The sequence below is a fragment of the Lepidochelys kempii genome, chromosome 10 (genome assembly GCF_965140285.1).
Source record: "Lepidochelys kempii isolate rLepKem1 chromosome 10, rLepKem1.hap1, whole genome shotgun sequence".
NCBI classification, from domain to species: domain Eukaryota; kingdom Metazoa; phylum Chordata; order Testudines; family Cheloniidae; genus Lepidochelys; species Lepidochelys kempii.
The window spans coordinates 23734212-23761526 of NC_136389.1; the positions used below are offsets into that span (position 1 = coordinate 23734212).

General features: G+C 42.2%; 1 protein-coding gene across 3 annotated transcripts in view; it reads right to left on the reverse strand.

The window, feature by feature from the left end:
• Window positions 1–833: 833 nt before the first annotated feature.
• Window positions 834–27315, reverse strand: part of CIITA (class II major histocompatibility complex transactivator) — a 76989-nt gene continuing 50507 nt past the window's right edge. For 2 of the 3 annotated variants that reach the window (XM_073362462.2, XM_073362461.2), the window contains 16 exons: window positions 26302–26385; window positions 25032–25178; window positions 23761–23901; window positions 23564–23623; window positions 18538–18645; window positions 17840–17911; window positions 15802–17512; window positions 15524–15697; window positions 13986–14057; window positions 12241–12321; window positions 10722–10814; window positions 9952–10035; window positions 9012–9095; window positions 7693–7776; window positions 5193–5288; window positions 834–3637 (listed from right to left, as the gene is read on the reverse strand). In XM_073362462.2, coding sequence (XP_073218563.1) covers window positions 5213–5288; window positions 7693–7776; window positions 9012–9095; window positions 9952–10035; window positions 10722–10814; window positions 12241–12321; window positions 13986–14057; window positions 15524–15697; window positions 15802–17512; window positions 17840–17911; window positions 18538–18645; window positions 23564–23623; window positions 23761–23901; window positions 25032–25178; window positions 26302–26385 — 3071 coding nt within the window. In that variant the 3' untranslated portion in view covers window positions 834–3637; window positions 5193–5212. The remainder of the gene's footprint in view (window positions 3638–5192; window positions 5289–7692; window positions 7777–9011; window positions 9096–9951; window positions 10036–10721; window positions 10815–12240; window positions 12322–13985; window positions 14058–15523; window positions 15698–15801; window positions 17513–17839; window positions 17912–18537; window positions 18646–23563; window positions 23624–23760; window positions 23902–25031; window positions 25179–26301; window positions 26386–27315) is intronic. The other variant, XM_073362463.2, reaches the window with a different exon arrangement.

Consider the following 27315-nt stretch of genomic DNA (forward strand, 5'->3'; position numbering starts at 1 on the left):
CTCTCCAGCAAAGTGAAGCAATAGGTCACTCCCAGTTCCCAATCTTCTGTGCCGTAAACAAAGCTTTCAAGGCTAGTGACTGAACCTGCAAGAGGCAGAGTAAGTTAGCCAAGCTGCTCAGCACTTCACAGGCGTGGGTCCTTGCTGGGGACAGGGTGGCTGAGTGCTGAGAGCTGTGTTCTTTGCTAGACAGTCCCTGACTTGTCAGATCTCAGGCAAACCACTTCGGCCAAAATGTTCAACAGTGGAGACCTCGATTTAGGCAACTACTCCGTATGTAGGCACTGATATAAAGGGGGCCACATTTTAGAATTGCTGAGCTCTAGCTCAAATGTCCATTCAATGGCAGTCTAAACACAGAAAGTATTGAATCAGTTCAATCTTTTGTTAGGTTTGAGAATGATGTATCTGCTGCTTATGTACCTCCTACTTACCACAAAGAGGTTCCAGCAGTCACAAAAAGCCGATGGCCATACATCTAAGAAATGTATTTTCATGGAACACCAAAGACGGGTCCATGCTTCTTGACCCCATTCTTGGCAGATAACCCTGACACCACTTTAAGATGCAGTCTCTGGGTGAGTGTTTCATTGATGGTAAAGCCAGGGGAAAACCTATTAGCTTATCTCGTCCAGCCTTTTGCCAGTTCGTGATTGTTCCCTACAGTGGATTTAGACCCAGATCTTTAAAGGACTTTAGCCATTGCTCAGCTTTCCATTGGCTGAGGCGATGGAAGTCCTGAGCCTGACATTACAACTGGGAATCAACAGCTAATTGAGTAACTTTTAAACAGAACATCAAAACTATTTAGCAAATGAAAGAGTTACTGGAAAAAGAATGTGTAATTTTATTACATTTTAAAAAGTTTACAAACAAAACGTGAGTTTATACAAACTATACATTATCTTTACATGACTCAGACTCGTTAAAGGAACATACCTGTGCAGCTAAGAAACGTTTTATACAATCCAGTGTAAAATCTCCATAACATTCAGTTATCTCACTAACTGTTGACTAAGATCTTGCCATAACTTTCTGTGAGGAGCAGTTGCAAAACATGGCCCTAAAATAGCATCCATTGTCCCATGTCACAACTTAGTTAAGAAAAGACAACTCATAGGGCTGCCACCAATGTGCAGTCCAGAACTTCTGCGGATATTGGTGGGAATTTAACACACAGGAGTTGGCCCAAGACTATAAAACCATTCATGAAGATGAAATGGGGAAGGGCAGCAGGGATGAGTTTTGTTTCCCCCCCCCCCCCACCGAGAGTTTTTCCCCTGTCCTACCAGGTATTAAAAAGCCTGGCACAAAATAAAGAAATTGGCTCCTTTTCCAATCGCCTGGATTCCATCTCCCGCCAGTCCTGTCTCCCTCTCACCATTACCTCCATTTAGCTGGTCTTATCCCACCCTCCATCCCTTTTTTTTTAGGCTGGTTCAATCATCCCTTACCCCTTTTCTTTATTAGGTCCTCTCTTCATCCCCTCTGAAGAGATTCTGGAAACAGAGAAATGTCAGCAGAAAGATATAAGTTGTTTGAAAGAACATGAAGGCTCATCTCAAGGTGGGCTGCCTTTAGGCAAAGGAATGAGAACATATGAATGTGTTTCAGAAGTCGGCAGAGACCAGGGTTTTGTGGTTGCTCATGACCAGATGACCGTCTCACTAACCTTTCAAGGTCAACAGGAAGATGTATTGCCTCAAGTGCTTTGCACGTGGCTGGTATCAGCCAACCAATGTGTGACAGTGTGGGAAAGCTATTCCAATGAGAAACATTAGCCCCGATGGGTAACTATGTGCAGTCACCAGGACCTGTCCTAGAATTTAGGGTCTGCAAAGGACTGGTCATCAGATTAAACTAGAGTAAGCTACCCCAGGCTGCCTTTGACCTCCAAGGGCTGTTCCAGCAGCCAGGAATAGCTGGAATGCAGCTGTACTTTGGTCTCTATACCCGAGGGAGATGGTGGAGTCTCTATGCCATTCTGGGTTTCCTCTTACCAAGGGGAAATTTTCAAGTAGTTGATTGAGCTAGTTTTCAGCAGCTGGTTGAGCTAGCTTTGAGCTACTTTGCAACACCAGAATGAGGTGCAAGAATCTAGCCTTACAATTTTTGGAGTATGTAAAGGCATCTCCAGCTTCTCCCATTTAATCTAATTTTTCCCATTTCCAGTCCCTCTTTGCACAGGAAATCATTATGCTTGTCCTGACACTGTGTCTCTAGAAAACCATAAAATCCCTCCAATATCATAGGGGCAAACTGAAATAAACGGGAAATCAACATCTCGCCACTCAATTCAGTAGGATCAGAATTTTGATAACTAAATACAGAGGCTAGCAGCTAAACATGTGCTGATACACTGAAATTGACTTGTCTAGCACGCCTTATCCTTTGAGACTCTGTAAATGTGGTCCATGAAACAATGTGAAGTTGTGATTTCATATTGAAGTTGTGATTGTTGAACAGTCTGTTATTACTATCATGTTGGGAAGGGTAAGTGAGAGATCTCAGAACTCTGAATCCAATTCCTGAACATGAATAGGACAGAGAATACATATTTGTTTTCAAAATCAAAACTTTCAGTTTCAAATCTTTTGCTTCACAAAAGCATTGTGTGTAGTTTGACATGTATTTTGTGTTAATAATTTGGGCCCTCAGGTTTTTCTATAGCTTCCCCATAGTCAGTTCCATTCATTCAGATATGTCAGTTTTCAGATCTCCTTCAAGACCAGTTAAAAATCTGTTTGCATATTTCCACAAGTCATTTTTCAGGATTTCTGTGCAGCAGATTGAACCTATTTAAATGTATGTGGATTTTTGTGAAGCTGTTTTGTTAAAAGTCATTCACATTTTCTACCTGTAATTTCACCTTTCCCTGTAATTTTTTTCCCTTCTGTCATCTTATTTAAAGGGCTCTCCATCAACAATAAGTGAACAACAGATTTGGCAAAACACCATAAGAAAGCAACATTATCACTCCAGATGTGATTAGTGTAACAGCTGACAAAAACGCTGCCACCTGTAAATTCATAGGATTGGGTAAATATGCCAGGATTTTCATGCCTCTATGTCAGTATGCTTCCATCTTTAGGCTGAGCTATCTTGCTCATGTTCTAAACCCTAGTGTTTACAAGGTGACAAACTCCAACACTGGACTGTGGTAGTTCAAACTCAGCATGCCAGCTGCAGTTTCAGATACAGTGGGCATCACAAAAAGAATCACCTTATCCACAGCTATAGTTCACCATTCCCATAGACTTAATTCCTTCACGCTGTGTGGGAAGTGTGGTTATTATACAGTTTTATATGATGGAAACACCCCCTGTTTATTTTTAACAGTGATGGCTGTAGCGTGATCGTCTTTACATCCACGAAGCTTCATCCTACATAACTCTTAATGGCTTGTTTAACGGGAGCAGAATCAGTCCATTTGAACAGCATTTGAATGAACCTGCTTAACTACAAGCATTTGGACCTCATTGTCTACTGTTTTCAATGGTCCTCAGAAGCTCCAATATAATTTTCCATTCTGTAGCTCTGAGGAAAGCTAGCGTAGTTGCTAGTTTTATTCCTCATTCATAAAGCAGCAAATAAGATGGGAAAATTCAGTAATGCCTTTACCTCTTCTTAACATTACCTGTGAAAATAATGAAAGCACAATATTAGTTCTGTGCCCTTCAGCTTCATCACCAATTATCATCAGCATGAAATCAAAGCTATCTTGCTCACACTGGTGTTTGTGACACTGCCGTCAGTAGGGTTATAATTCTGATTTAATTCAGTGTATGTGAGATCGGAATCAGGCTCACACAGTTTTAAAATGGCTTGCAAATTTATTGCCAGGGAACTGGGCAAACAAACTGTGGAATCAGAGTCTGCAAACTGCTTTACACTTCAGAGCCAGAGTCTTGATTTACAGTCTCTGAAAAAACTAAAAGACACAGTATCTAATAATAAAATGCAATGGAGAGAAAAGAGGGCCATTCAATGACCAGAATGCATAAAGATTTTGTGCTCTGAGCAGGTCTGGTAACTCAGGAGGGTGAGTGGAAGATTCTGAATATATCATGCTTGGCTAACAGTATATATGCTTCCTGCAGCATGATGTCAAGTAAAGCGTTAACTGTATGGAATAGCAGCACAGTATCAGAGATGCCCTCTAGATACTTTCATAGAAACCACCTAGGATTAAGATTTACAGCCTGAATCCATATTGCCTCCCAGCCACAAACTAATTGGAGAAGGGAAAAAGGGAATAACTAGATATGATCAAGTCGTTTCTTCTCAAATCACTCCCCCCCCCCCCCACTTTCCAAACCACTGTGCCTTCCTACTCTAGATCCTCTGCTTTTTATCTAAGCATGAAAGGAAACACTAGAAAATACTGTGAACATTTTTTCTAAACATGTTTGTAGAACTGGAAAATTTAGGCTGTCAATCTGTGGCGAAGATCCCACTTTGTAAGGCAACATTTGAAAGAATACACTACACAGTGGGCTTAATCCTGAAATTCTCACCTCAAACCAAATGGGAGGAATCAGTGACGACTTTGCCTAAGAAGCAACTTTGCCTGTGTAAGGATTTGGGGAATACCCATTGTGTTTTTGGAGCAAATCCTGGGAGCGTGTGGGTTGGTGAAAACCTCTTGGTGGAGCAGAGCAGCAGGAGAGTGCATGTGTTGCATGGTGTTCAGAAGATCTTCCAGAATCTCTAACTAGACCCCATCATGGAGGTGGGGCTTGGCAACCATGTGAGTGCTGATTTCAAATGTAGTCAATTTTTTCCCAAGGCATAACAAGAGATAGCTCAAAGCTTTACATGTTGACAGACTCTTCTCTCAAACTTCATAAGATCCATAGTGACTACCGGCCACTTACTGGCTTTCCTATCATTTGGTTTTTGCTTTTTTCCCCCCACAGCAGGGCTTCCCTTGGGTTCACTGGAGAGAACAAGGATCTTGGCATTAAAGCTGATCCCTTTCCCCATGTCTCTAGGACTCCATGAAAACTGACAGTACTCCCTTAAAACATTGCCTTTTCCCACCCTCATCAAAAAGGACTCTTGCCCCTCAGGGCCCGAATTGTTGTAACCCAGCAATGTCCCTGTCCCCACACGATGAGCCTCTTAATAACCAACTCCCCAGACAGATTGTCCAGATTACAGGGTTAAAAAAAATAAAATAGTTCAGCTACCTTCTCAGGATCAGCTGATTCTACAGCAAACTGATTCTAGAATCTAGCTGTTGAAGATGCTCAAGAACTCCATAGGGAATAGTAGGATTCCACATCCTAAGAGACAGTGAATTGAAAAGGAAAACAAAAGATTAGCAGAATTTTTAACTTGCAAACTTCCATTGCTATTTCTCTGCAACAGCTGCCTTTCATTTTCAAATATATTTGAAGTTGTTACATTTCATCCCTCCCTCCTTTTGTTCTAATGACCACAAATGGACTTACTGTATTCTTTTCGGTGGAAGAAAGAGAGGAAGGGAAAATTATGCACTTAGAGAGTCCTTTGTGGCTCAGGTCATAGAATGAGTTACATTCACCTCTTTGGGAGCAGTACTGAGTTCCCACCAAAAACCTTGACCCAGAGGGTTTGTCAGAAGTGACAGCTCTGCTCCCCCAGAGCATTGGTCAGCCACCAAAAGGGGTTGCCCATCTGCCTGCCTTTCAGAACTGGCAGCCTCACACGCCACAAAAAGTTGATGTAATGTGAAGTATTAACATATGCAAAGTTAGCTAGAACACAATGCAACGGGCAAGCCACAACTGGCTTACTTTCTAATTCTACCCCTTAGTTAACAGCTCTCCCCCACCATTGTTAGGGGAGAGGCGGGAGACCGCAGCCAGTGAGAAGGAGCATACAGCATGCCATAAAAGCACAGAAGAAGGTGAAAGGAAAAGGCTAGAGTACATCTGAAAATGGTAACTTTTCAACTGTTTGCTTCGAGTTCCTGTTTATAGAATTGACCAGACAACTACATCCCTGCTATAGAATTCTACCAAATGGTTTAGCGGAAAGTGCTTTCTATATTTGTACAGGAGTTTAGTACAATTTCTATAGAATCTGATTTCATCCCAAGTATGAATTTTATAAATCCCCATTACATTCAAAAGCACTAGTCCAGAGTTAATTGCTCCCTGTTCTGGTGAGCCTGTGGGGATCCTGAGTGGAGATAGGACATAGGGAGGAGGGCACTAGAAACCCATCATAAAAAGGGCAGTGACAAGGCTAGTGGGTCTCATAACTGTCTTGAGAGTTGTCCTATACTGTAGCTTTTACTTTAGAAAGCATGTATTTTTAGTGTGAACAAACCTTAGCTTGAATGCTGTTATCAGAAATGGACCTGAGCCACAAAGTTCAGTTCCAGACATGCATTTCCCCAGATAGGAGTGTTTGGATCCAGGTTAATATCCCTTCTCTAGCTATTATAAGGGCAGATTTGTTTAAGATTAAATTAATGGTAAGTCCATTTGTTAGTGCTGTAGCAAAGGCCAGTTTAAAGTTAGTTATGTGACTACAATCCCTGATGCATCCGATGAAGTGAGCTGTAGCTCAAGAAAGCTTATGCTCAAATAAATTGGTTAGTCTCTAAGGTGCCACAAGTACTCCTTTTCTTTTTGCGGTTACAGACTAAGACGGCTGCTACTCTGAAACCTGATGTAGGATAGGTGCCCAAGTAAGTTAATGCTATAGCCCAACACCCTCGGCAGTGCATTTTAAAATGCAGGCTTCGACTAGACATTTCAGCATCAGACACTGCACTTTTAACAAAAGTTTCATTGCTTTGTTTTGTTTACAGCCCCTAGAAGATGAAGGCTGTGTCAGACTGGCATTAGCACAGTTTTCTTGGGGCCTGTGAACTAAATGCTACTTGCAATGTTTTTTAAGCCTGGTATCTCTGGAAGTGAGTATAGAAATGTAAATCCAGTCAGTGCCACACGAAGGAAAACGAAACTAAATGCCATTGTTTGACTTGATAGCAGAGTTCAAATAAAACATTTTAATAGTGAGGATTTCATATGAAGCATAACAGGCTGTCGAGGGGAAGTGTGTGAGGACAGTAAACCTTTACTTTCCAACACCGGTGGCATGCAATTCCCAAATGGAAAAGTAAAGGTTTACTGTCCTCACACACTTCCCCTGACAGTTACACTTCATATGAAATCACCACTATCAAAATGTTTTAATTGAACTATGCTGTCATTACCAAACAATGGTATTTAGCCTCTCAGATTATAGTGCTAACGCTCGCTGTTGGCTTTTTAAGGTACGTTCCCATGTACAAACACTGGGGGCCAGACTGTGACTGTGGAACTTCAGCCTCCCATTGCGTCCTTTTGGTTGGGAAGAACCCTAGAATGCAGAGTGGCCCCATTAGGCAGGAGGTGGGTCACATCTCCCCCCTCCCAGCCCACACAGCAAGCCAGGTACATTGTGGGGAGCAGGCTGCATGGTGGAAAGCTCTATGCCGGCTGCGTAAATGGCACAGCCTACCCCTTGTTGTCACAGAAGGGGTTAGAACCAACCAAGTGCAGTGAAGACATTTCTGTCCAGTCAGTTGCTACTTTTGGACTAGTGATATTTTTGGTTCCTGTTGCAAATATGGTGAATCCACTGACCAGCATCAGAACAAATCACAACCCAGTTTATAGATCTAAGCTACAATGACACAGTCCAGAGACTTACGCCACACTCTTGATGTGGGGGCATTTTCTGAGGCTATCAGTCAGCTTCTGGGCTCCGGCATCAGTTATCTTGTTACACTGAACACTGAAGGCAAAAACACATTTTCTGGCTGTTAGTCTAGGACACACTAACCATCACAGTAATCAAACATTATGCTTGAGATAAAAGGAGATATGGGGATTAATTAAAAAAAAATACAATTAGTCCTCAAAGGAAAACTCAGGTGGCCATCTGGTCCTTGATTAAGACAGCCGATCTCCTGAGCAATCATCCCTTCAGCCCACCCAAGTTCTCCATACTCCTAATATTCCACCTTCCTCTACCACTTTTCTCCCATCCCAAACTCAATCTTCTACTTTGATAAATGTTCTCCCGTCCAAAGTTGAGTTGTGGGGCCTGGAAAATCCCACTCTCACCCCCACCTCCATTCCACCTTCACCCCACCAGCTTCCTTTCCTCCTGATTTTAGGAGTCTAGTACTGGCAAGACTAACTGTGACATGCTATACAGTTAATTATAAAGCATCTGAAGTGCTATAAATTGCTAGAAGTTACCACAAATCCCTTCAGACTCTGTGTAGTTTAGTGGCTCCCAGACATACAGTTATATCTGGAACTGTCCCTAAAATCTTTCTAATTGCTGGTAACTACACCTGGACCCAGCACACACACATTTCTCCTGTCTGAGGAAACTGGGGAAGGTATCTAGCTTTCCTGCTCTTTTTTTTTAAATAAAACAAATGAGTCAGATAAGCCTGTAAGTGCCCCTAAGAATCTCACTGGGAGGGTGATCAGACAGCAAATGTGAAAAATCAGGATGGGGGTGGGGGTAATAAGAGCCTATATAAGAAAAAGACCCCAAAATGGGGACTGTCCCTATAAAATCGGGACATGTGGTCGCCCTACTCACTGGCCCTCTCAAAATCCTGTGGCTATCACTGTTTGTAGTGGGTAAGAATTGTTTATGTTTTGAAAGGGGGAGCAGAATTGTCTTTCAGGCTTAACCATGAATACTAATGTTTTATTAGGCTCCATCTTGTAACCATCCCTCCAAGCTTATGTCGTATTCATTGCCCCCTGTGTTTCCTATCCCAACCTGTCACCACAAAGCTTTCCCAAGTTATTCTCCCTCAAATTCTCTCCTTCCCCTCTTCTCCACATTCCTATGAACACAGGGGTGCAAATTCCCAGTTTTCAAGCATTTGAAACTCCTCAGCTGAAGGTAACAGCAATAAAATATTAATCTTCAAGATAAGATTTTAATAGTATCTAAGCAAGCTTTTGTCCCCCCTTTATCCTCTTTGAAGATTTCCTACTTACTGTAACACCCTTAAAGATGCCATTGCAGGAAGTATTCTTGCAATATTTTCCGCTCCAGCATCACAAATGTAGTTATTGTACAAACTGCAGAAAACACAGACAGCAGGATCACCATTAAATAAAGCAAAATGTTCACTAGTAGTTAAAGAAAAGAATTCCAGACATTAGGGTATGATTAATTCTTATTAATTTGCAACCATTCTGTAGATTGTGGTTTCAAGATATTTTAAATATCAAATTACAGTCCTATTGAGAGTCAGGTATTCCCCTTGTTCAGTTTACAAACACAAATCAAAAATAGGATTAGACATTAAATGAACAATGAGAACAACTTTGGCTATATTAGATATGATTTAAAAACCTGCAGAGGCTAAATCTTTATGCTTCAGGACACAAGGGTTAGGAAGAAGCTTCCCTTAGAAGCAAGTTATTCCATAATTGAACTGTAGGGTTTATTGTGCTTTCCTCTGAAGCACTTAATTCTGGCCCATGTCAGGAAGGATACTGGGCTAGATGAACCATATACCCTGAGTCAAGTCCCAGCCTGTTGGGTGTAGTCTAGACCTTGATTCTGCCGAGTAGACCCCTGCAAAACTTGTCACAGGATTGGGGTCCTGGATAGCAGTTCCATGTGCGGAACTATTGTATCTCCATATCAGATTAAATTTTACATTTATCTTCTCCCAAATAAATAAGATCCGGTGCTGCTGGTGTATAGGAACTATCAAGACAGAGGCCTCAATCCTGGAGCCCTTACTCAAAGGAGCAGTCCCACTACTTTCAGTGGGACTAACCATATGAATAAGGCCTGAAGCACCAAGCCCATAGTGAACTCATTACAGTATGTGGGCATTATTCATTCCAAGTATAGTCATTATCTTCTGAACTAAGGCACAGGGACACTTTATACAAGGCAATAGAATAGAATACAAACACTCACCTCAGTGTCTTTAACGAGGATAAGGAAGGAAGAGCAGTGGCTAGTTGCTCTGCCCCCAAATCTGTTATCTTGTTCTGTGATAAACTATTACAAATAAGATGTGCTTGTTAATAGAGTTTAATACAACCAGGACATCACAATGTTGGGTAATTTTTTTCCATGTTGCTCTATAAATTTGACACTGAGATGCAACATGAGAATGTGACCCTATAACCACCATTTTCCCATCCCAGAATCATTTAAGATAATGTTGTCCTTCCAGATTATCCCAGAGAAGATTGGGTCAATGTGGAGCAGTTCTGAGGGAAGTAACCAATATTTCTTTTGAAAACAGATAAACCAGATAGAGGATTTAATCCTATTTGAAAAACAAAATCCTATTTGAAAACCTCTTGGTGATTTTCAGTGTCTAATGTATCTAAACGAACAATATATATATATATATATATTGCTCATTAGGATAGACCCTGCCATCCATCCACACTCAAAGTCACCACTGACTCCAATGGGTATTTCACATCTGGAGCAATGGCAGGATCAGACATTAAGAAATTTCTCTTACTATTTACTTAGCATTTTATATATTTCTCTGTAGTTCTTGTAAAAAAATTGATGTACTATGAATAAGGCAACCTTGGGAAAAATTAACTGCTTGCCTTGAAGTGGAATTAGGAAGCCCCAAAGCACAATCCCAACTCTGAGTGCCATAGAATTAACCTATTTCTCCTTCCTGGCTCCCAGAAGTTGGCACTGTTAACCTTGCAACTTACTTCAATGTTTCCAGTGATGTCAGCTCAGACAATACTTCACAGAGGCTTTTTGTTCCTTCATCTCCTATTTCATTTTCACTCAGAGCATCCAAGCTGCAGGACCACAAAGCAAGACATTACTAGGTTTCCTTTTAACTATTTTCTGTCCATTGACCATCTAAGATATCTGCTCATAAATTTGAGAGGCTATTTCTTTATAATGGACCCAGGCAATCAGGTAAGTGCAGGACTTAAATTCAGCCTGAGCTGTCTGGAGTGGAGGCCTGGTAAATATTTTCAAACCCTCTGGAGTTTTTATAACATGTTGGGGGGAGGGGGGAGGAGCACGCTGCGGGAAATACTCTATAAGAATTTAAGCCCTGGGTAAGAGCAATCTTGCGTATTCGAGCTTTTCAAATAAGCAGCTCTCGTTGCTTTTCAAACTCTGAGCCTAAGAAGATTTTAAAGAAGAGTAGAACTGCATGACCCACTTCCTTTGATATGCAAACAGCAGCACTTAATGCCCCACTTACACTACAAAATGAACGTTGTTAAACCAGTTATGAAATAGTTGTGTCCCAACTGCATTTCCTCCCTACATGTACAGAAAAAAAAAGATGCGATAACAATCATCTCCACTGCTTCCCCTCCTGGATTAGGGAGGAGAAAAACGGAACATCTTCTCACTGCACTTCCCTCAGGTGGAAGGGATTTTAGGTAGGGTGACCATATGTCCCATTTTGGCCGTGACAGTCCCTTTTTTAAGTCCTGTCCCGGCCGTCCTGACTTTTTTGGCAAACAGGACAAATGCAGAGTTTTGCCAAAAAAGTGGTGGTGCGACCCCTAGCAGGAGGTGGAAGAACTTGCAGGTGGGGCACGTGGCAATGTCAGGCCAGCCCTATGCAGGAGGGAGGGCTCAAGAGCAGCTCTGTCCTGGCTGGCCCCACATGGGTGGGCGGCAGGGGGTATTGGGTTGGCCCCATGCACCAGGGGTGGAGAAGGGGGCCTTGGGAGGGCCCCATGTGGGTGGGTGGCAGGGTAGGCTCAGGCTGGCCCCAGGTGCTGGGGGATGAGGGGACCTTGGGCTGGCCCCACGTGGGTGGGAAGCTCAGGGAAGGCTCAGGCTGACCCCATGAGTGGAAGGGAGTGGCGGGCCTTGGGCTGGCCCCGCACAGGCAGACAGCAGGGGGGCTTGGGCTGCCCCATATGCAGGGAGGAGAGAGTGGCTTTTGGCTGGCCCTGTGAGGTGTCCCATTTTCCCTTTGGGAAAATATGGCCACCCTAATTTTAGGAATCTGAATTTGAGGCCAATCTTAATCTCCTCCTAATCTTATAGGCCACACTGGGAGCCATGGAGCAGGAGCCCCTTTGAATTGTGCTGGCCTTTCCCTGAAGCATCAGAGATTGACCATTGATAAGGCAGGATCTGGGACATAATGGGATAATGACCTGAGCCAGTAAGGCAGGATCCTGGAGGCTGTTTACTGTTAAGTTCCACCCACCACTTTCCATGGACAGTTGGGGAAAAAATATCACTCACTCTAAATGCTGAAGAGATGGGAATGCTGCAAGAATTTCAACAAGCTTTAAGAATCCCTGAAGGCCGCAGGCTGCACCCAGCCTGCAAGGAAAAAAACTGTGGTCATTTCACAGTACATAAACAGCACAACATGTGGTTTTGGTTTTGTTACCAACATCCATTTTTCCATACCACAGACAAGATTCTGCAATTGTATTTAAGCAAAACTCTTTACTGCCTCTTTAACTCTGCTTTAGCAGCTGCATAATATGGCCCTACAACATTAGCTCAAATATAGCAGAGGTTCACACAGGGGAAGTTTTGCACACATGTTCCTCTCCCTCATTTTTCTTTGCAACATGCTTTTCATTCATATCTGATCTCACCTTGCTGGGTATTTCCTGCTATTTCAGATTTCTCTCATTTTAAGTATTTTAAACCTGATCAAGGTTATTTTTGTCTCCCCTCTTCTTAAAAGAAAATTCTACCACTGGCTGCACTTAACTCCCATTTCAATCAACAGGTCACATTCCAGTTCATCTTACACCAGTGTAAACGGAGTAAATCCATTGACTTTAAATGTTCTTACTCCAGATTTACACCAACTTAACAACAGAATTGACCCTTGGTTTTTAATCAGTCCTTGTTCACACCAAACTCATTGATTTCAGTGGGAATTCAGCTGAGTAAGGACATCTAGATTTGGATCCAGAATACAGACAAGTTTGGGGAAAGAAAAGGAGAGGAAATGGGGAGAGAAAATACTGAGAATTCAGAGGTGGGGCCAAGCAAAGAGAAAGCTGCTAGACTTAACTTTAAATTCTATGTAGGCAGCAGGGAGTGGAGGATGTGGTCACACATTCTCCATTACACTGGTACAATCCCCTCTGAAGTAGTTTTTCTGAACTGGAGGCTATATTATCTAGTACAGTAGTGTCGCACTGGTGCAACTGAGAGGAGAAATCGGCCCCCAATTACATTAAAAAGAAATATTTGGATGTAAGCGCCGTGGAGCGAATGCCATAACAGTGATTCCCACTGGATGTTTAAGTGTGCATAAGTTAATCCTTCCTTCCAATTCAACATTATTTCTTCCTATTCCTTTCTCAGAAAGAGGGAAGCAAATAGTTTTTAGTCAGCAGATATACACTGACGCCCAGTATTTGCTGTCACCTACATGACATAATCAGCTAGAACAGACGGCTTAACACAGACACTCATTCATGTCAAGAGACTTAGATGGGAAAGTAGAGCAGTTTTGTGCAGGAATCTTTTCCCAAGTGATTGGATCATGGCCAAAACATGGTACAACACTAACATAGACACTGAGTAATGATGCAGCTCAGCTGGCTTAATGTGAATGGAAAGGGACCTCATTTGTTTGTCAGCCATTGGATTACATCATCGAAATTTAGCGTGAATGAGAAATGAAAAGTGACATTGTTAATAATGAGGGAAATATCTTCAGTGTATTTTACAGCTGAAGGAACAAGATCCTCAACTGCTGTATAACAGCATAGCTCTGTTAAAGTCAATGGAGTTATGTTGATTTACAACAGTTGAGGGTATGGCACTAGGAGTTTCTGGGTTTTGCCCATAAATTAATAATTCTAGTTTAGATCAGCAAAATACAGATAAAATGGGGTTTACTTCATATTTTTACCATAAACTTACTGTAACAAACTTTAGATAACATAAATGATTATTTTTAGAGAGTCTTATAAACTTCAGAAGTATTTTAGCAAATGGGGAGGGGTGTTACTTACGCAAATTCTAGTTTTCTGAGGTTTTTGATAGCAGGAATTTCATTAATATTGCAGCCAAATGCATCTTCCATGCTAAATAAACCATAATGGAATAATTGTATCTATTAGAAACAGTTGTTAATAACTAAAAAAACCCATTGTTTCACAAAGAATACTTTGTGTAGAGCCAGGTTATTTGCTATAAAGGTTTATTAGAAATAGCATTTTCAAAACAGAGTATTGTTTGATCTTAACAGGAGGAAGAAAATAAAATATAGCAGAAAAAGTATTTTTAAAACTACAGTATAGATCAGGGATTGGCAACCTTTGGCACGCGGCCTGTCAGGAAAATCCGCTGGTGGTTGTTTAATCCTGGGATGGTTTGTTTACCTGCATCGTCTGCAGGTTCAGCCGATTGCAGCTCCCACTGGCCGCAGTTCGCTGTTCCGGGCTAATGGGAGCTGCGGGAAGTGGCGTGGGCCAAGGGATGTGCTGGCTGCCGCTTCCAGCGGCCACCATTGGCCTGGAACGGTGGACCGCGGCCAGTGGGAGCTGCAATCGGCCGAACCTGCGGATGCTGCAAGTAAACAAACAGTCCCGGCCTGCCAGTGATTTCCCTGATGGTCCGTGTGCCAAAGGTTGGCGATCCCTGGTATAGACAGTCTGTGTGCATAAAGGCTTAGATAGGTCTATCTTTCCCCTGACCGCTTTGCCTCAGGGGACTGGAGGTCCAGTGTGCTCTGCAGCAGTGTCTGCCTAAAGGTCTTAGTTCCAGTTTTTCTCACTTGGATCACTCTGGGGTTACAAAGTAGGACACCAAACCACCCACTCCTCCAGGGCCAAGCTAGGTTGTTGAGTTCAGCATAGCCAGAGGTAAAACTTCAAAGTGAGTAACATCTGCAGTGTCAGGAAGTTGGGGCTATCTGGAGCTAATGTCCTCTCTCCTGCCTACGTGCAGTTAATCTCTGCTTGAATTAACCCCTGTAATCATATAACAAACAACAAACAGATGGAACACACAACATTCACAAAATACAAGATCAGAACAGTGACTTCCAGTAACTGCTTTGATTGTGCATGCTTGAAATTGTAATTAGCCTTCTGGCTGGATCACCTGAAGGGACTGAACCCAGGACCTCTGCCTCTGAAAGTACAAGCCTTTACTGTCGGAGATAAAAGACTGGCTCTTAGCTCACAGCCAATAGCAGACTCTAGCCACTAAAGGGCAGAGCCACACTGACAATGTGGGATATATAATTAAAAGGGATTAGAAGATAAGGGATTTAAAAAATTATAGGTAAAAGGCCTGAACTAAAATAATCAAATTGCCAACTGTCTTCTTTGTGGGCATTTCAGTACAGAGATTGAGTGGGACCCTCACCCCCCACCTCCAAACTTTCACAATGTATTACAGCAGAAAAACATGGGTGGGGCAACAGAGCATTTCCTGCATTTCTAAATGGAGGACTTCACTCTCTTGGACTGTTACTAAACCAGGGTCTTTCATAATTTATAAGCACTGAAGTGTAAATACGTCATTAATTCTGATAGGATCTTACCAGCGGATCATTTTCTCTTGTACCCGTACAAGGTCAGACAGGTCACTGATGTCCTTCATAGTTTCTGCCTTAAAGGGATCAATACCAAATTTCTCAACTGAAATCTTCAGCAGCTCATATTCTTTTGTTTGCTCTAAGGACTCCCACAGCCTGACTGTATCACTAAGGGAGGCCCTGTAAAGTGTCAAAACACAAGTTTATTGAGTCCTTGCCCTTGCATGAAAAGGTCTGTCCCACTATAATGCTCATGACACAATTACCAACAAGAAATAACTAACCTAAATGATGTCACACTCTTTAGGCCAACCAGGTGTTTCAGCCCTTGTAGGTTAATACCACTGTTCCTCAAATCCAAGGAAAACTCCTTTGGGGATCTTTTTAAAATAAAATGCAGCACATAGACATCAGGGGGTGTAAGAAGAGTGCCCAGAAAAGAAAGTTCAGCCCTGAGCCTTAAAGCCACATGCTGCAAAAGATAGTTGTCCTGTGTTTCATAAACACAGTGGAGCAGCTCAAGTAGTTTTTCTGGATAGAGATCACTTATCTGTATTTTTTTAATATATTTTAAGAGTGTCTTCTGCTTCTTGGTTATGATTTTCATTACATGCTCATCTGAAAGAGAACAGAGGTATGGATCATGCTGGAGATACAATAACCCAGGCAAGAATCGAGGCACCAAGTCTAACCAATTATGAGGCTTTTTCTTCCTGGCTGGTAGTGAGAGGTACTTTGTGAGGCTTTTATCCTTGATCTCTTCTGTGAGCACCAGATGAAGTGCACTCAAAAAATTTTGGATAACAAAATCTGAGAACACACTCCCAAATTCTTCCTCCCTGTTTCCCGAATGTTTTGGGAATGTAAATGGCAGTACCAAGCCATATTTCAGAGCAAACTCCTTAACTTCTTTAGAGGGAAAAAGACTGCTCTTCAGGGCATTTTGATTCTTTTCTCCAAGATACCAGGCTAACTGAGCTAGCCTGGTAATGTGCTGTTGATTTCCTATGGCTGTCACATCTGTTTGTGTAGGTATCAGCTTTTGCTGAAGGTATTTTACAAAGAGGCTGGTAAGTGTTGAAGGCAGGTCTTTGTCTCCCATTTCAAACATCATTTCACAGAGAAAACAAATGAATCTACACATGACAGGGCTGTAGCAGTGACTGAACAGATATTGACAATCTGTGATTAATTTCACTGCATCATCACTGTATGGTAGCCCTTCAAAATATCTGGCTATATATGATTCTACCTGTTGTGGAGAGAACCCTATCATTTCGATAATCTTGTCCACTTTGGATAAATACTGATTAAATTTGTCTTTGGGTCTTGCTGTTAGCAATAAAGTACAGCCACTGAGTATCTTCTTCTGGAAGAGCCCTGCAAATAGCTCTCTGATGCTGTACAGCTCCTTGTACGACTGGCAGTCTGAGTAATGTGTAAAGCCATCATGATCCTGCAACTCTTCGAAACCATCAAAGATGAGGAGGACTTTATCGGGATTTTGCAGTATGTACTCGAAGACTTCGTCGCTTCCCTCTCGAGGTTTGACAAAGAGCTCAAGAAGCAGGTCCTTCAAGCTGTATTGCTTTTCAGGCAGGCTCAGCCGTCTACACTCAAACCAAAAGACAAATTCAAACTGAGAAAACTTTCCATTGGACCAGTCTTGGCAGATCTTTTGAACAAGAATGCTTTTACCCATTCCTGCCTTTCCCAACACCACAACGACTTTCGTCTCTAGTTCTTTCCCTCCCAGGACTTGAAATATTTGGCTTCTTTCTATAGCTGCTTTTTCCTTCTCTTCTAAATTGTATATTACCAGCTCCTTCTCCATCACCTTGATGATATTCTTCCCACTCTTTGTTTCAGTTTGACCTTGCATGAGAGCCCCATCAATGTAAAGGTGATCAAGGGTTACTTCACGGTCCATGGCCATGAACTTGCACACATCTTGGAAATAATCCTTAAGTGATGTGCAGAAAGCGTCCACTGGCTCTAGAAAAACAAAAGCACAAGTAAGCTGAAGAATCAAGTATTTGAAAGGAAATATGGACTCAACATAACTTTTAGACGTTTTAAATATGTAAATTACAATGCTCTTTAAATGCACCAACATTCTGGCCCCTGGCAGTTTTCAGAAAACATTTAGTTCCTAAAATATAGCAATGATTGAATTCCACTCAGAAAGTTTTGAACAGCTCCACAACTGTTGTACAAAACATTTTCCCCACAACAGACAACTTATTCTAGAGCAAAAACTGATCTTTTGGTTTTCCACAGAATTTGCAAAGCAATTTAAGGTTAAAGGAGACTGAAACTCACTTGGTCTTTTGAGAATTTGTTCAGAAGGAACAACAGGAATCTGTGATCTCTCATTGGACATTTCTTCTTCATCTGCAGGAAAACAAGTAATCAATTTGAGAAACAGACTCTTAAACATTCACTGATTGAACTTTTCCAATTTCAGCAATGTGACTAGTTAAATGGGGTAGAACCTTGCTACATAACAATTGATGTCCTAACTTAAGGTGGAAATATTTGTCTATTTCAGTGATAAAAATGCACACAAATCATGTTAACTTATGACAGACAAAAGGCAAGAAAACCCTGCAGATAAAGCAGACGCTTCAGTCAGTATTCATCATTTCGCAAGGTTAATTATTGTAGCTATTACAATGTTACAGAAGAACATGACTGTTCTGATACCCTACGTGGAGCAATGCCATGGAGAAAAATTACAGCTCTATTCATGAGATCCACTGTCCCTTTCAAATATTAGCATTTTGGCTTGATTCATGTTCACATTTAAGACTTATTTATGTAATCAAAAGGAATAGCTTCAGCGTAATCACACAATTTTAGTTAGAGCTGAGTAGCTAGGTACGTAGGGTGAGCATTATATACAGGTAACATCCCTGGGAAAACTCAGTTGAGGGAGTCACTCTGCATTATGTCATACATACAAAGTATTATAATTGTAAAGTCAGCATATAGGGGTTTTTAAATAGGGTAGTATCTACCTGTATGATCAGTCACAGCTGCAGTCTCTGGCATATAAGCAAATGGGCCCATGGAGGGGTTTTTGTCAGGAGACCCCAAAATGCTTTGGACAGCCAAGTCCACTTGAGCTGAAATAATGCATTTGACAAGTTATTTATACAGTTAATGAAACTGTTATCAGTATTATCTCTTAATGACAGCAAAGAGTTAGCAGACAAAATACTAAGGAGGACTCTGTCCACAGCATAATTTTAGTTAAGTCAAAAAATCTGAGAAACTCTTTCAACATGATTAAACAAACTATCCATTCAGGGAGTCAAATGCTGCCTCTAAAGGCACACTGTAGCCTCCATTAAAACAGATGGAAATTCCAGGAGTACATCCAAGATTGCAATACTTTCTTACAATGTTTTCTGAGTTGTGATGTCACATTGAACACAGCTGAGTGGGACAGAAATTCCTCTCAGATGAGTCACTGCCTAGAAATAGCTTACATTTGGGAAAAGACAATCCCTAATAAAGACATGTAAAGGTTACATTTTAAAAGGATTTAAGAATATTCAGTAATTTCCTGTTCGATGGGACAGCTCAAGAGACCTTTTCCCATGGATCCCTTTTCAGCAGAGGCGTTATACAATATGGTAAGAAACATCTTCTCTGGAATACACATTAACCATGGGCTTTGGTAAAGGCTCAGAAGGCCTTTTCATCTCAGTGTCAGAAGTTCTGCCCAGAGGTCATAAATAGACATCTAGGAGAAACTCAGACCCAACGGGAAGTGGTGTCTTCCTACGGGAGCTAACGGAATTGAACCCCTGATATCAGTCTGAGTTTGCCACAGTTACCAACTCATCTGCCAGACTCTTTTCTTTGACATCACCCTTAGGGCTTGTCAACACAAACATGTAATTTGTGGCATGCTGGGATATGACTCTAACCCGCAGAAGCCTGATGTGCACTAACTATCTGCATGGGCCCTGCTGACGCGCACAAACAGTTCATTAATGTGAGTCATGTGAGAGTGAGTCCTACCATTGCTTCTGAGGAGTAACCTCAATCTAATTACCTTAACAAAGAGACAGGGAAGGGGTTATTTGATCATAGTCTATAAGTACCTTCATGGAGAGCAGACATTTCTTAACAGAGGGCTCTTCAATTTGGCAGACAAAGGTATAACAAGATCCAATGGCTGACAATTGGAGCTAGACAAATTCAGACTGGAAATAAGGCACAAATTAACAATGAAGGTAATTAAGCATTGGAACCACTTCCCCGTCACTGGCCATTTTAAAATCAAAACTGGATGGTTTTTTTAAAAGATCTGCCCCAGTTTAAACAGGAATTAATTTAGGGAAGTCCTCTGGCCTGTGTTATACAGGATGTCAGACTAAATGACGACAATGGTCACTTCTAGCCTTATCATCTATGAGTCTTTGGAAAACTATACGAGGCTGCAGATCTTCTATTGGGAGCCAGGAACTCTAGCTGCATCATCTGGACAGTGGGGTAAACTAGCGGCTGCTCCTTTGGACTTTACAGAGTTGAAACCCCACCAGCACCTCCTGGAGTAGCCTATTAATGGGCTTTGCTTTCCAGGAGACAAGGAAGTATGACAGCCGCACAAGGAAACACCTTCACTGCCTCCAGACAACTTCACTTAGCTCAATTTTCTTCAGGGGAATGGAGTTCACTGTTGAAGGGAGATGTGGTGGCTGACTAGGAAAGGGTAAAGCAGAAGATTGTAATCTTCTAATATAGTGCCCATCTTTAAAAAAGGGAAGAAGGAGGATCCTGGGAACTACAGGCCAGTCAGCCTCACCTCAGTCCCTGGAAAAATCATGGAGCAGGTCCTCAAGGAATCAATTCTGAAGCACTTAGAGGAGAGGAAAGTGATCAGGAACAGTCAGCATGGATTCACCAAGGGCAAGTCATGCCTGACTAATCTAATTGCCTTATATGACGAGATAACTGGCTCTGTGGATGAAGGGAAAGCAGTGGACGTGTTGTTCCTTGACTTTAGCAAAGCTTTTGACACGGTCTCCCACAGTATTCTTGCCAGCAAGTTAAAGAAGTATGGGCTGGATTAATGGACTAGAAGGTGGATAGAAAGCTGGCTAGATTGTTGGGCTCAATGGGTAGTGATCAATGGCTCCATGTCTAGTTGGCAGCTGGTATCAAGTGGAGTGCCCCAAGTGTCGGTCCTGGGGCCGGTTTTGTTCAATATCTTCATAAATGATCTGGAGGATGGTGTAGATTGCACCCACAGCAAGTTTGCAGATGACACTAAACTGGGAAGAGAGGTAAATACGCTGGAGGGTAGGGATAGGATACAGAGGGACCTAGACAAATTGGAGGATTGGGCCAAAAGAAATCTGATGAAGTTCAACAAGGACAAGTGCAGAGTCTTGCACTTAGGACAGAAGAATCCAATGCACCGCTACAGACTAGGGACCGAATGGCTCAGCAGCAGTTCTGCAGAAAAGGACCTAGGGGTTACAGTGGACGAGAAGCTGGATATGAGTCAACAGTGTGCCCTTGTTGCCAAGAAGGTCAATGACATTTTGGGATGTATAAGTAGGGGCATAGCGAGCAGATCGAGGGACGTGATCGTTCCCCTCTATTCGACATTGCTGAGGCCTCATCTGGAGTACTGTGTCCAGTTTTGGGCCCCACACTACAAGAAGGATGTGGAAAAATTGGAAAGAGTCCAGTGGAGGGTAACAAAAATGATTAGGGGACTGGAACACATGAGTTATGAGGAGAGGCTGAGGGAACTGGGGATGTTTAGTCTGTGGAAGAGAAGAATGAGGGGGGATTTGATAGCTGCTTTCAACTAACTGAAGGGGGGTTCCAAAGAGGATGGATCTTGACTGTTTTCAGTGGTAGCAGATAACAGAACAAGGAGTAATGGTCTCAAGTTGCAGTGTGGGAGATTTAGGTTGGGATATTAGGAAAAACTTTTTCACTAGGAGGGTGGTGAAACACTGGAATGCGTTACCTAGGGAGGTGGTGGAATCTCCTTCCTTAGAAGCTTTTAAGGTCAGGCTTGACAAAGCCCTGGCTGGGATGATTTAATTGGGCATCGGTCCTGCTTTGAGCAGGGGGTTGGACTAGATGACCTCCTGAGGTCCCTTCCAACCCTGATATTCTATGATTCTATGAAGATTAGGTGGTAAGTAGGTACTGAATGCAGGAATGGATTAAACACAATTATGGGAAAGGTTGGAAGGAGGCAGTGAGTGAATGGGAGGGGTTAGAGGACTGATCAGGAGTTAATAAATAAAAATGAGAGAATGGAAAATCAAAGGGAGTCTATAGCCAGGCAGATAGAGAAGGATTAAGTGGTAATAAGGCAAATAAGGCAAAAGTTAATAGCAAAATGGAAAATTGAGGGAAAGCAAATAAATAGTTGTCATGCTGCCTCCTTCTCTGCTCCTGGGTCTGCCTGTTTTCCAGTTGGACTGCAAGCTCAAGGCAAGGACTCATTTTAGGATGGAAAATGCCCGATGTAGTTTGATGTGCTGTGTAAATTAACAAAAATGAGTGAGTGCAATTGGTGAGCCTGCAAAAATTTGTGTGTAACCTTTACAATTACTCCTACAGAAACCTGAGGGTATTTAGGGATCCATCCACTGGGTCACCTTCAAAAATTTCACCTTTCTCTTTGGTGCTTTTAGCTGTATAAATAGCCACTAGGGGGCAACCACACCTACTGTAACTAAGCAGCAATAGCAGCAGTCAACAATGGAGATACCCTGTAGGCATCAAAGCCTGGAAGTAAACACACAACCCAAAACTTACAGCAGAGCTCCCTGCACTAGTAACTAACTATGAGGGCAGACTGCTACTGCAGCTGGGAACTCAACAAGACTTTCTTTTGTTTATTATGAACCGATTTCTGTATGTGTTTGACTTTTACAATCGGACTTTGGAAAAGACTTTGGAGAAAACTTTTTAGTAAACGTTTAGGTTGGCTTTTCTGTGTTGTTGCTGTTGTTTCTGTTGGACCATGTTAACTGCCAGTTAAAAGCCCAGTAAAGCAGTTAGTATATAAAGCATCAACACAGTTCCTTATCTTGATGGTAATGGGATAAGCGTTAAAGCATGATTCTATAACTATTTTGGAAAGGTTAAAGTGCCAGACTCTGGGGGGTAATGCAAAGGATATGACCACTTCTGGACACACATGACTCTGTAGCTCTAATGCTGCACTAAACAGACAATTCTGCCTAGTGCCCTGGACTAGACAGCTGTTAGGGAAAGGACTGTCAGCAACATTAACAAGCTGATCGCCATATTTGGGGTCGGGAAGGAATTTTCCTCCAGGGCAGATTGGAAGAGGCCCTGGAGGTTTTTTGCCTTTCTCTGTAGCATGGGGCACGGGTCACTTGCTGGAGGATTCTCTGCTCCTTGAAGTCTTTAAGCCACGATTTGAGGACTTCAATAGCTCAGACATAGGTGAGGTTTTTCGCAGGAGTGGGTGGATGAGATTCGGTGGCCTGCGTTGTGCAGGAGGTCAGACTAGATGATCATAATGGTCCCTTCTGACTTTAGTATCTATGAACTGCAGGTAATTTGTTATAAGAAAAACATGAGCAAAATGTGCATCCTATGAAGTGAGCTGTAGCTCACGAAAGCTTATGCTCTAATAAATTTGTTAGTCTCTAGGTGCCACAAGAACTCCTTTTCTTTTTGAGGATACAGACCAACACGGCTGCTACTCTGAAACAGGAAAAACTGGTGTCCGTGTACAGAGAAACAATCTACTGTCTATGTTCGCAAAAAGAAAAGGAGTACTTGTGGCACCTTAGAGACTAACCAATTTATTTGAGCATAAGCTTTCGTGAGCTACAGCTCACTTCATCGGATACGCATCCGATGAAGTGAGCTGTAGCTCACGCTCAAATAAATTGGTTAGTCTCTAAGGTGCCACAAGTACTCCTTTTCTTTTTGCGAATACAGACTAACACGGCTGTTACTCTGAAACTGTCTATGTTGTTACCCTTTCAGAGATACTGGACAGAAGAAAAGCCATCCTGCACTTACCAGCCAGGGTTGTGGGGTAAACTGGTGATATCTGTAATGTTTCAGTGGGGGAGGAGGACACTAGAAATAAAACAAGCGCGTTAATAGCTTTCTCTGTACATCTACAAACAAATGTGATGAAGATCTGTGGTACTTTATTGATAGAAATTATTTTACTTTCTGTCTCTGAAAAATTGAAACACTTCTGAATAACTCACCTGGATATATTATAATATTGGATGCACCATTCCCTACAGGCAAATTAATTATCTGCTGAGGATGAACTGCAAAGCCGGATATCATCTGGATCCCTTTAGCACCAACAAGCAGACAGTCTGGGTTGGAATTTCCAGAAGACACTGGAATTAAGAGTAATAGAGTTACTCAATTTTTAAGCACCTCGATTCCTAGCCGTGGGCTGCAGCCCTTCCTGCTCTCAATGGTGTTCTTTATGTACATTCTCAGCTGGAGCATTCAGAATGGCAAAAACCTATTGAAAATTCATAGGGTACTGTAAAGATTAAAGAGTTCATTGCCGAAGGCATCCCATAGAGAGACATACTATTTACAGTGTATATAAAATATCAAGGCTGATGCCGCTCTTGGTGTGGCTTGTGGCAGTGAAGGTTAATTTGCATAAGGCGACTGTATGTAAATGAACGCATTATGGAGTCTGAGGTGCTATGTTGCCCTCAAAGCAATTAGGAGACTCAAGCATTATCACAGCCTTTCCATGTGATTACGTTCACACGGCACCGGCAGCAAGGAAGCATTACTCCTCTGGACAGAATCAGCCCAAGAATGTGTTCTGATGATGCACTGCTTGTAACTTGATCACCTGTTACAGCTCTGCAGCAGGGAGAGCTTCTGTAGAGCTGCTGCTGTGTTGACTAATATCAGCTACCTAAAGTCAGTTTCTCAGTTGCCTCCAGACTCAAAGGTGTAACTCCAAACACTCCCTGGCTCATTATATTTTGACAAATACAGCAGTTGTATAAATCATAGCAAAACTAACTGAGTCTACAAAGCCTTTCCCAGGGACGCTGCCAGAAAAACCAAAGTCAAAATGAATTATAAAAACATGTTGAAGCACTGCTCTTACAGTGACCTTTAATTTTACTCACCACCATGGAATGAATTAACCAACCAGTTTCTGAGTGCTGCATTCAAAGGGATTTTCACATTCACTTTCCCTTTGACTGAGCAGAGGAAGAGTAGTTTCTAATTGAGGAGGAGGGTAAGGAGAAATCCCTGCCTCTCCATCTTGTGGCACACGCTATTAGCAAGGAATGAAGGGGAGCCAGTTTTACTGCCCCAAGCTGAGAGGAAGCAGCAGCCCCTTGCAACTGTATGGGGTAATGAGAAGCCCCACCACCATGTCCTGATGTGAAGGAGATGGATGCATGCTACAGTGAAGGGTTTGGGTGAAGAGTTTCACATTTTCTCTCTATTGTGTAGGGGTAGAAAGCTGCAGTTATACCGTACATACCAGGCATCACAACATTTTTTCCGGTTGGCTGTATACTGGTAACAGAAAACTGCATGTGCAGGTGAGACAAAGAGGTGGAGGTAGCTGGAGAGCTGTTCAGAGGCACCGCTACAAAAGTTCCATTCACTGTAGACCCAGGGGACTCCACTTTAAAAAGCAAACAGGGTTAAAGTATGTTAGTTTCTTACAAAAGTCAGACAGACCACAGAAGATCTCACAGCATAAGACATAAGTCACCTGATAGTCATCAAATCAGCAAAGTGTTTAGAGCTGACCAAAAATTGGTATCCAAACTCTGAAGTGACCTGACGTGTTTAGCAGAACTTCATGATGCAGCCAGCTAACATGGCTGCAGGACTACAGTGTGTATGTCGAAGATTCTGCAGTATCTTCACTAGTTTAAAAGAACACATTCAGCGTTCCTGGCCCGTCCTCCTCCTCCTAAATAGCTTCAGGCACATAAATATTCAGACTCAGTGTAAATTATTACCAAGTATGAGGTAATGAGCTAATATGATAGCTTGTTGTGCTCAGTTTCCCGGACATTGTCCACTGCCTTATACACTGCAGTACGAGACCGAGGAAGCAGCATAAAGTAAGGCCCCTCATCTTGGCTCTCTGCCTAGGTCTTACTGGGGAAGTAAGGATGGCCAGGCTTCCTTAGAAAAATTTCACATAAACAATGACAAACTTTTTCTAGACAAATGAAACCACCTGTTATGCCTGCCTGATTATACAAACTTGATAACTTATAAGGGTTTGAAAAGATGCTCTGTCTGGCATCCAGTATTTGGATCAGGACCTTTCTGTACATGGTACATAGTAAACAGTTTGATAGTCTGTATTGCTATGTGGACCACTGACTCATTAAAGCAATCAGAGAAATAGTTTTAAATGCAAGAAATATTTGTCCTTGTTTATTTTGAAATAACCTGCTCGTGATACAGATACAGTACTGTACATTTTGGTTTTGCTGATCCCAACACTTCCAATATGTTTGGGCAAGTCTCTAGTTCATGGTGAGGGTACCAATACAGTAGGATTTCCTTGGAGTAATCTCTGCTGTAAATAATAAATATATAAATAATAAGTAATAACAACAGGTGTTCCTATTTTATTTAGAACTTGGGTAAATATAACCCCCTCGTTCTTTGCTGGCATATTTATTGAATTTTCAAAGGACTGGTATGTTTGGCTTTACAGAGTTACACAGTTGTTCTCACTTTATCAAATGCAAAATGAAGTTACGAGGCATTTTCAAAGTGCCCACCTCTTTTCTGGCAACTAGTTCTTACATCCACAACAGCTCTGCTGCCTTCTGTACATACTCCTTCCTTCACCCTCTTTGCTGCATCTGTGAAGATGGAGACAGTGACACTATCTGAGCAACCTCCATAAATGCCACAAAACTATGTCCTACTTTGCAAAATTTAAGTCTTAGCTCTACAACTGTGCCTTAGATTGCACATTCCTTCACAGACTGTGAGCTCTCTGGACCCAGGGCCATCTTTTCATTCCGTGCATCTACAGCGTTTAGCACCCCAATCCTCAACGGAGATTGTGAGCATTACTGAAATACAAATACATCCTCATAAATGCATAAATGCATAAATGATATAAAAAAGAAATTGTGTGGGTGGTTTAAAGTCAATACTGTGGGTTAATCCGCACCAATCTTGGAGCTTCAGTACAAATAAGGAATGTGCTACCTGAATAAACCACAAATAGCAGGTAGGAATTCACCAAGGACTTTATTTAGTTTTTCAAGTCTATCAAGTGTATTTTCCACATTAGGGGTGGCACAATTCCCTTGCTTTGTTCACAAAACTCCAATTGACACTGTGATGGGCTACCTTATGTGTGGTTGGCCCTCCTAAGACCCTTTCCCAGTCTGAGTGCACCCTTTTCAAGTGACAGGCCCAGGCCTCCTGCAGTGGGGATCCTGCAATCCTACCACTCTCTGACCGGGCTTCTGTGATATTTAGCAGGCCCTGGAGGCTTGGTACCTGCAAGAGTTTCCATTTGGGAGTCTGTGGGCATTGACAGTTTGCAGTGACACAGAAGCAAAACAATGTCTGATTCTTCAAAACAACGTACAATTTATTTGCAAAAAGGCTCACAGCACTCAGAGCAATGAATTTTAAACCAAGTGACTTATCTACACCTGGCCATCCATACAAGCTTCTAGATAGACAGGTCTTAGCCTTTGTGTCTCCCATTCTCTTGGGGACCAAGTTATAGCCTGCTTACTGCAGATCCTGCCTTGGATCAGCCTGTGTTAGCC